The 9,199-nt window shown below is 34.4% G+C and overlaps 3 protein-coding genes across 3 annotated transcripts in view; 1 reads left to right on the top strand and 2 right to left on the bottom strand.

Annotated features, from left to right (window-relative positions):
* Window positions 1-87: 87 nt before the first annotated feature.
* On the top strand, window positions 88-2,068 carry LOC112508556 (QWRF motif-containing protein 7). The gene is made up of 5 exons (XM_025113221.1): window positions 88-645; window positions 1,183-1,419; window positions 1,597-1,686; window positions 1,770-1,877; window positions 2,024-2,068. Exons 1-5 carry the CDS (start codon window positions 88-90, stop codon window positions 2,066-2,068), a joined length of 1,038 nt encoding a protein of 345 aa, XP_024968989.1.
* A 1,258-nt stretch (window positions 2,069-3,326) lies between these two features.
* Window positions 3,327-5,978, bottom strand: LOC112510045 (60S ribosomal protein L15). The gene is made up of 4 exons (XM_025115305.1): window positions 5,932-5,978; window positions 5,600-5,766; window positions 4,156-4,353; window positions 3,327-3,731 (listed from the first exon to the last, which is right to left on the bottom strand). Exons 1-4 carry the CDS (start codon window positions 5,933-5,935, stop codon window positions 3,486-3,488), a joined length of 615 nt encoding a protein of 204 aa, XP_024971073.1. The 5' UTR covers window positions 5,936-5,978; the 3' UTR covers window positions 3,327-3,485.
* A 1,164-nt stretch (window positions 5,979-7,142) lies between these two features.
* LOC112509680 (autophagy-related protein 3) overlaps window positions 7,143-9,199 on the bottom strand; it is a 7,872-nt gene continuing 5,815 nt past the window's right edge. The window contains exons 7-9 of the mRNA XM_025114765.1: window positions 7,814-7,879; window positions 7,593-7,720; window positions 7,143-7,485 (exon numbers count right to left, since the gene is read on the bottom strand). Of these exons, the coding sequence (XP_024970533.1) occupies window positions 7,386-7,485; window positions 7,593-7,720; window positions 7,814-7,879 (294 nt within the window). The 3' untranslated portion in view covers window positions 7,143-7,385. The remainder of the gene's footprint in view (window positions 7,486-7,592; window positions 7,721-7,813; window positions 7,880-9,199) is intronic.

Below are 9,199 nucleotides of genomic sequence, written 5' to 3'. Positions count from 1 at the left end.
AGTAATAGAAACATTTTGAAGGGTGTAATTAAGTCAAGAGTTGACCTCATGAATACCATACCACTAAACGTGCCCTCAACATATACCATGCTGTCCTGTCAAACAAATATACATACTGCCAATGCCCTTTCGGAAAACCACAAAATGGATCGTCTTCCTCCATCACCCTCACCCTCACCCTCACCCTCACCCTCACCCTCACCTCGCCTCCTACGTTGCAATAGCCAGAATCCCGCCTCATCTCCGCCAGCTACAATATTATACAACAAATCAAACCCCGTCGTCACCAAATCCCGCTCCACATCCACCGCTAAACCTCCAACTTATAAGGATGCCAATTTCATGATCCACTTTCAGAATCGGATGACCATAAATACTAAGAAGAAGCCGGCACACAGAAATAAGAAAACCGCATGGGCTCTGTCCCCAGGGCGATCGGCGCCTTGTTCAAAGTCTCCAAGTCCCGTTGGTGGTGGTGGTAGTGGAATCGGTGGAGTTTTAAACTACTTCAGGCCGAAGAAAGCGTCGTCAGAAGAAGAAGCAGATCGTCGTTGGTCTAAATTGATGAATAATCGGCTATTACAATGGAGGTTTGCCAATGCTCGAGCTGAGACCGCCATGTCCACCCTTCAAATTGTTGCGCAGGTAATTATCACCCATGGATTCATGTTTCTAACCTGGATACTATAACATCCCTCTTTTAATTGCAATTGCCCATCCATCTATTATAATAACAATATTTCAAAAAACCAAATAATATTTTATCTGTTTTTATTTAGTGTAATAATAATAATAATAATAATAATAATAATAATAATGAATCTTGGTGTAATAAATAGATTTTGTAACTACTGATGATGTTGAAGTTATTAAGTTATATCGTCAGGTATAGAAAATGTAACATCATAATCAATCTATGCAAGCTTAAAACTAGGTTTTATCAGGTAAAATATATATGAATTATAAAGAAACTAACATTTATTTACATTACATTCATGAAAAGATACACTAAATATCAATTCAGACAAATTTAATCATGTTCTAATGCATTTGTCTATGATCGTTCATAGGTTAAACGGGTCTCACTTGTCAATGGTCCTTAACAAATTAACTGTAACCCTTAAAATGAAGTAAGTAGCAATTATTTCAGTATTTTGCATTCATAAATGTAACTTTATGCAGAAGAAAGTGTTCAATGCATGGATCAAGATACTCGCTATAAGAAATTCCAACATGGCAAAGCGAATGGAAGTGCAAAAGCTCCAAAATGACATCAAACTATATCATATTATGAACTCGCAGTTATTCTTGCTAGAAAAATGGTCGAGATTGGAGGCTAAAAACTTTGAAGCAATAGGTCGAGTTGTTAGAAAATTGTCAGTGGCATCAGTTAATATCCCATTGGTGGATGATTGCAAGGTATTGTTAAAATTATAACAACCTTTTTTTGCATTGACATTTAAAACAATACGCTTTTTCAGCCGATGTGTGAACATATGTAAAAAGAACATTTTTTTTTCAAAATCTTTTTAATCGTATGTAATACATCTAATGCTACCAACACAATTTGAAACTAATCATAATGGTAATATGTAGGGAGATGTTTTAGTGGTTTGTGATGTGATGGACAACGCCGCACAACTATTGGAAAATATAGAATCGACAATTACCAAATTATATTATCAGGCAGGTATTTCTTTTAGTTGAGGTATGATTATACCGACATAACATTTTTATAAGATATACAAGTTATTTGTCTATTGAAACAGGCTGAGAACTCGTGCTATTTGTTAACCGAGCTTTCCATTATTGCCAAACAAGAAAAAGAGTCCTTAACAGAGTTGCAAACATGGATGTTCGCCATCGCATCATTAAAGGTGAACACTTGATTGAGCTTGACATTTTTAATATACGATAACCATATAACTTTACCCAAATATTTAAGTTGCATAACCCCAAAACACACAAATTAAGAAACGTTGTTTTTTACTTAACGTTTATATAAAAAGTTCATTTGGTACAGGAAAAAGAAAGAAGCTTGAGAGCTCATATAATCCAAGACAAGTGAAACGAAGTTTGAGAGCTTAAGTGAAGATTCAACAACATATGACGAAAAGGCAACCAATTTTTACATTTTGTTGTTTGGTTAGCACCACCATCTCTCACGTTGTATGTCTAGTAACATCATTGAACAACCATCAGTTTTGATAAACTTTATTTGAGTCAACTTCTTACAAACGAAATCATGACATCCTTCATTAAAAAGGGTTACAGGATACTAGTATAAACGTTTCTCCGATCATGAAGCAACATAACACACTAGGATTTTGATTATCTGTGTATTTAATTTGTTTTTTTGGACTTGATCCTAAACCATACATAACCGGAACTTTATTGATTTACATCTTGTTCTTTCCATGGACTTACTGCAAAAGCAATGCTCAAAATAAATCAAACATACATGTACATATTTTGATATTAAATAAAGTTTACTTAAAAGAACAATGGATAAATCTGAGTGGGTGTCAAGGAATTGTGCAACAAAAAAGTTATAGTTGATATCAAATATACAATAAATATAATTTATAAAAATGATAAATAAATAAAAAACAAATGAAACAAAATCGATGTTAAACTTATAATATAGGCGAAAAGGTGTGGAATGCATATTTCGACATTGCAGAAACCATCGATATAGCTGGTCGATTTCAAGATTTGAACTCGATTTTTGCAATCTATTTTCTCCTCTGATTTGAAGTATAGAACCTCAGATGAATCTGTAATAAATCTGTTTTCTATACAATTTTTTACAAATCTGTATATAATTTGTTTTGTATAAATCTGTATAAAAATATGTTTTAAATAAATCTATAATCACGAATACAAAAGATGTGTCTATAATCCTCTGCAAATCTGTTTTGTTAAATGCATTTATTTACAAATTGAATTTGTCAAAAGGGTTATTTTAATAATTTACCAAAAATTTCATAAAAATTCCAAAGGTACATTCTATAAACCAAACAGACAAATTCCAATTCATTGTCAACCAAACAAGTGATCATACCCGACAACATTTCAAATTCTTTTGACTGATTTCATTACATCAAAAAAAAAAATTATGCAAAACAAAAGCTTCCTATGAAACCCAAGAGCCTAAATCACTAACAAATCAAGGAAATATTATTGGCTATTATAGATAAAGATAAAAAGCACACCAAGAAAACTCAAACAACCTACAATAAAACACCAACCCTCTATCATACCACCACCTAAACCATATGTAGGAATAAGTCATTGACAGTATTAAGAAAAGATTTAGCATGTAAACAAGTCACATTAGCAGTAGTAATGCATTAAAAGCATCAAATGACAAACTCAAAGCTCGTTTCATACCAAAATATCTGGAGGAAATGTTGAATATCCCAAAACACACAAGTTTAAAACTAACAAAAAAACAAGCAGATAACAATAAAAATAGTTGTCCTTCAACGGTAACGACGAAGGGATAGAGTGTTGTTCCTCTTCCAGGTTGCCCTTCTTGACGGGCGTGCCTTATGGTTCAAGTGTCCCTTGCCACGCAGACCTCTGTATTTCTTGCCTGCAGATGTCAGTCCTCGAAGCTCTCTGTGCTTGTGCACCGGGTTGCAGATCCAGTTGATGCGTGGATCATTACGGATAGCAGCATGGGCAGGATCCACCAATATCACCTCAAAGTATTTGTAAGTCGAGTCCTGCATCCAAGACCACAACTTCAATTAACTTGAACAAATCAGTCTTGCATAACTTGTTGCATGAAATGTAATTCTATAACAACATTGATGCCCCATTCACATAAAGGTTACGGTAAAATAGACAACAAGATTTAATGTCAAAATCTGCAAATTACCAGTCAAAATTGATTAAAAAACAAGAAATTTCAAAAGTATGTCACATCAAACAAGGAATATTTGAATCTTTGTAGCATTGATTGTGAAAAAGTTTCTTTGTTACACTGGACAGAAACTAACACAAATTTTACCCTTAAACTTATTTTGCAAAAATCTAACATTTGCATATAAACACAAATACTAATGTTCTGTGGTTTGGTTTACAATTGTTTAGAGAACATTTTGAAGATAGAAAAACATCTTCATAAAATGGAAGTAGGTAGCATACCTCATTGAGCCAATAAGAGTTGAGAACCTTAAGACCACCCAATTTCCTTCCAGCACGTTCCTCAGCAACAGACCTCTTGCTGCGCTGGAATTTCAATTGGGTGACACCCTGGTTGGTAGGCTTTCCATACACAATACCCTTGGGAACTGGCCTCTTCCTTCCACCACGCCTCACACGAACACGATAAATTACATAACCCTGAATAGATTTCAAATAACTCAGAAATTGGTTTACAAATGCCTAAATGATGCTTACACTATGAGAACATGAGGCCAAAATTCTTCTTAAAATAAGAATACTAAACCAACCTGGTTTGCATCATGGTTGGCAAACAAGTGATGAAACCTAATTAATAAGCATGAATGGAATCACTCATGCATTTTTCAGATTATGTAGCAGATCAGTTAGAAATTATCATAGTTGAATAAGGATGTCACATTTAAAGCAAATGAGCAGTGACTGCAAACTCGGCATGAAAACATAGGAAACAACTTGATGCTAATTGATGGCATACAAAGAACAAACATTCCAAATCATGTACTTAAATTATCATAAAATTACAATACCAACACAATCAGCTGGTCAAACAAGATAACTTAATCTTGCAAAAGTATATCAAGGCATTAAGAACAAGATTTACTTGCACCAACTGTAAAATTCTTCAACATCCAATAAAAAAATTACACTCGTTGGGAGGCTCACTACTTCAATTGGGATAATGAAAAATCATTTCATCTTTTTATTTACGATGTTCAGTAGCTTTTTGATGGCTTCCCTTGCATTGTTGGGTCTGAGTGGTTTTGTTGCAGAAGTTATAGTCCCGGTATTGGCCATAACTCACAAGAACATTCTGTAGTCTTAGTAAGAGGAGGGAGGGTTAAGAAGCTTTTGCACAATTTGCTACTCAGAATCAATTGGCTATTACAAAATAAAATTGATATCCACACAAAATGTATTCTTAACTTGCACAAATCCAATATTGACGCTCAATATACAGCATGATTTAGAACATGTAAGAAGGCATGTGGCAATTTTTGAACGTCCACAGTTAAAAAGAAGCGTTTTGACTGTTAGATACTATTTAAATATCCAAAATACCATTCAATACATAAACAGGGAAATTGAATCTGTAAATAAATTGAATCATGAAAACTTAGAAACGATAAAATCAAGCAAATGGGAAACACGTATGTAATATTCACAAAAATCATTTTCATGGGATTGGGAATAGTAGCGAACTCTTCTGATCAATCATCAATTCTAACTTGATCTTTTCATAAATAATGGTTTTTTCCCAACCTTCAAAAACAAAATCTTAAACCTAAATATTGTCTGAATAAAACGATATGCATAGACCAGTAAACAACTAAACATGTACAAATCCGGAGGCATTATTATTATGCATATATTTTCCCATACGAGTATTTATGAGTTGGAAAACTACCTGCTTGGCTTTGTAACCCATACGACGAGCCTTATCGGGTCGAGTGGGATGAGTGACGCGAACAATCGAAGGAAGCTGGCGGTATTCCCAGCACCTCACCCTCTGCATAAATCTCATCACATCGGACTGCTTCTTCCTCCAAAGCTCCGACACATAGGTATAGGCACCTGTTAAGCACCATCCAAAAGGCGCAGCATTTCAACTAATCAAATCGAATCACAAAAGAAAAAAAAAAGAGAGATAATACAGACACGATCTCTCATCAAATATATAAGATCCTACAAAAATGTAAAACAGAGATGCAGAAACAGAGAGGACGAAGAAAGCCATACCCATTGTTGCGCAGCGTTAAAAATGACGATATGCGAGGGTTAGGGTTTTAGATAGCGGCAACATATATAATATATATATAGCTTTGATTGGGCTTGGTTTGGGTTTGTATTGGGCCGAACCCTCGACCCAATACGAAAATCATTCTCTCTTTCTTTCGATTTCGACAGTGGTTGTAACTTGTAAGTATTACTGATACAATAATTTTTGTAGTATAAACAAAACTATGTAATGTAATATTCATGCTTATTTTTAATATAATTAATATTATAACCGTAAATAAATAGGCATAGCTTATTTTGCTATAAATTGTATAAGGAAAAAACAACGTATTTTAGAATGATTCATTGTTTGGGTAGCGTACTTTTATTTGAGATCTTAAACTTTTAAGTACTTTGTTTGCTTATACAACCGACAAATTAAAACTGACATGTATCTTTTAGAAATGATGCGGACAAAAATATGTGATGTAACTTGATGACATGGAAAGCAATAAAAACACATTAATTATTAAAACCTAATTTCCCGATCATAAATTTCTTCTTCAATTGGAATCTCAATTTCCCTCTCGATCGCTAAATCTTCTTCAATAGGTGCTTTCGTTAACAAAAATGTTGTAAAAGCAGGCCTAAAAGAATTTAAGTACTTTTACAAGTTTTATGGTCATTTTTTAATAGAGAAAAAGAATTACAAATTTCAATTTCTTAAAAAAATCTACGTTAATTTGATTTTCTTAGTTTTTAAGAAAACTGTGATACATTCTAGAAAAAATAATAATATGGAATTTTTTTGCTTAATTGAAAAAAAAAATGGAATTTATTTTCTTAGTTGGCATTTAAAATATAAATAAATAATGCCATACGATAGAAAACCTAATCCTAGTCATCATCATTTGTGTGTCATTAGGTAAACCATACATTCAAATTTTTAACGAGAGTTTGAATCAAGTATCACACACATTACCTTTTCATACAATTTAGAAATAATAAATAGATGATTTGAATAAGGTGATTTTATTTATTTATTTATTTATTATTATTATTCACCAATTAAGAACAAGTATTTTAATACTTTTGAACCAATTAAATGCTCTAATACCAAAAGAAGAAGTTGAGAAAATCAAGAAATAAATTAAAATTAAAAAAATGCATCAAATAACATCAACGCTTAATGGTTAATACATACAACATATTTTTAGTTTCTTCCATTATAAAACTAAAAATAAAAATATTTAAATTGGAATACTTCCAACAACAATTTACACCATATCAAGACACTACAAGCAGTTGGTTTTTGCAGGCAGATATCTATTTACCATAACCCAACCCAATTTCATTTAAACCGCTTTAGCTTTGCACCCCGAAGCAAGATAAACATGCCACCCACAAGTACAAGAAGAAGAAAAAACAATACATCATATTTCAAAGTAACTTCACTTGAAACTTGAAACTTGAAATCAGGTACTGGAGCTCCCCCCGAGGTCAAAGTCCATGGTGTAATCGTATTCGATGGTTGGAATAACAGTAGCAACAAATTTCAAGAATAAGAAGAGATACCTGCACCACCACAAGTTTCAATTTCTAAATTAATCAGGACACGAACCTATTACCTATATATATAAAATTATACACCCTGGACTGGAAATTATTATTTAAGACTTTACTTGTCAACTTGTGGCTCAACTCCTCCAGCTATCAGTGGTTCAATTAGTTTCTTCATCACAGCTGCATGTTTGCATGGATGTACAGATGCATGTTTCCCGGGTATGTGTGGATGGTCTTCGATAGTTACCTGACCATCATAAACTTCAGTATTACCATAGCCAACTAACAGAAAGACTTGAGATGTCCAATAGTTTGTGGCTAACAAGCATCTACTGCTTACCGTTTTGCGGGCATGATCTTGACTCACATCTTCAAGAACTAATTCTGGCTCCAGAAGCATCCTTGACTGTAATTGAAAATTGCTCCAGTGTTAGATTGAGCAAATATGATTCAGCTTTATCTAAATAAGATGATCCCTTAAGGAAACACACAACTGTAATTGGCTAGAATTTCAAGAAGATACTCCTCCAGTCAGATGATTGAATTGAACAAAAAGAGGATGCAAAATACAATGGTGTACTGGTGACGAGAGTCCAGACTCTCTCCAAGGATTTTGCCCAACACTGAATAACAAAAAATTCAGATATCCCCTTAGGCCTTCCCCTCTCTTATTTATATAAGCTAAACAGAACCTACTACCTCTACACCCTTCTGGAGTGTTCTTGTACCACCCACACCTCACTTGTACAACTAACATTACAACATATAGCAAAACAAGTACTCAAACTAAGCAAGTGTGTTGAGATTTGAAATTCAAATTTCAAGCCTCCTGTCATCGGTGTAAATGCTGGCAGATCGGAGGGCCTCCTCTCTTAACATCACTAGCTGGAAATAAAAAGGCATACCCACAATTTTCATCATCATGCAACCCTCCTCTTCAACATGTCCGCATAAGGGACCTGCCATCACTGTTTACCACCTTAACCATCAACTGCAATCAATTACTTCAATTGTCTCTTCGGACTGTCTCATCAATTGGCCACTTGCCAGCAACCTCACAACTATTCACCACTGTCAGCTGTCTTTGGCTTGCCTCTTCACAGGAAGTAGGCGGCCACTGACAAAATCTATTCAACTAAAACTCGCCACTACCAAGGGAAAAAAAACCACAACCTTCAGCGTATATGGCCCACCTTAAAACCTTCGCCATCTGCCCTCAAACCTAAGCGGTCTTCAATTGAGGTTATAACCATCACCAGCCTCAGAGGTATTCCAACGGACCTCGCCAACTAATGGCAAAAATCCCTCGAGTTTTCAAAAGTTGCCATTAACCACGAACAGATAGCCCAAAAACAATCTTCACTCATTGGGTGATTCTGCTGAAACAAGAATGGCTTCAATTGCTCGCTGGAGTCCATGATTTGGGTGGTCATATTGTTGACCTTCAAGATCTCAAAATTGTTTGATTGGGAAGGTATCTTAAATCTCACCCCTTTTTTTATTATTATTTTAGCTTTACACCGGTGATTTGCTCTTCAATCATAGTTCAAGTAGTTTGGGTGGTTTACAAGTTTCAGTCACCCTTCTCGCTTCAATTCAGTGTGTTAAGACTTTACTGGTGTTGTATTAGAGTTTTAATTGATATTCAATTTTTTGCTTGGATTAATTCACCAATTAGGTGTTGGATATCATGTTGGATATCATGTTGATGATCCTTCAATTTGGT

This window comes from Cynara cardunculus (genome assembly GCF_001531365.2).
Source record: "Cynara cardunculus var. scolymus isolate 2C chromosome LG 3, CcrdV1, whole genome shotgun sequence".
Taxonomy (NCBI): domain Eukaryota; kingdom Viridiplantae; phylum Streptophyta; class Magnoliopsida; order Asterales; family Asteraceae; genus Cynara; species Cynara cardunculus.
The sequence above is the reverse complement of the archived record's forward strand: the minus strand, read 5'-3'. Positions and strand labels throughout refer to the sequence as shown.

Excerpts from the sequence above, each read along its gene's own strand:
- LOC112508556 (XM_025113221.1), top strand. The coding sequence starts at position 88 with ATGCTGTCCTGTCAAACAAATATACATACTGCCAATGCCCTTTCGGAA. Across the intron at positions 1,420-1,596 it reads CATTGGTGGATGATTGCAAG|GGAGATGTTTTAGTGGTTTG; the intron begins GTATTGTTAAAA and ends GGTAATATGTAG. Across the intron at positions 1,878-2,023 it reads TCGCCATCGCATCATTAAAG|GAAAAAGAAAGAAGCTTGAG; the intron begins GTGAACACTTGA and ends CATTTGGTACAG.
- LOC112510045 (XM_025115305.1), bottom strand. Across the intron at positions 4,354-5,599 it reads TGGGTTACAAAGCCAAGCAG|GGTTATGTAATTTATCGTGT; the intron begins GTAGTTTTCCAA and ends AAATCTATTCAG. Across the intron at positions 3,732-4,155 it reads ACTCTTATTGGCTCAATGAG|GACTCGACTTACAAATACTT; the intron begins GTATGCTACCTA and ends TCTTGGATGCAG.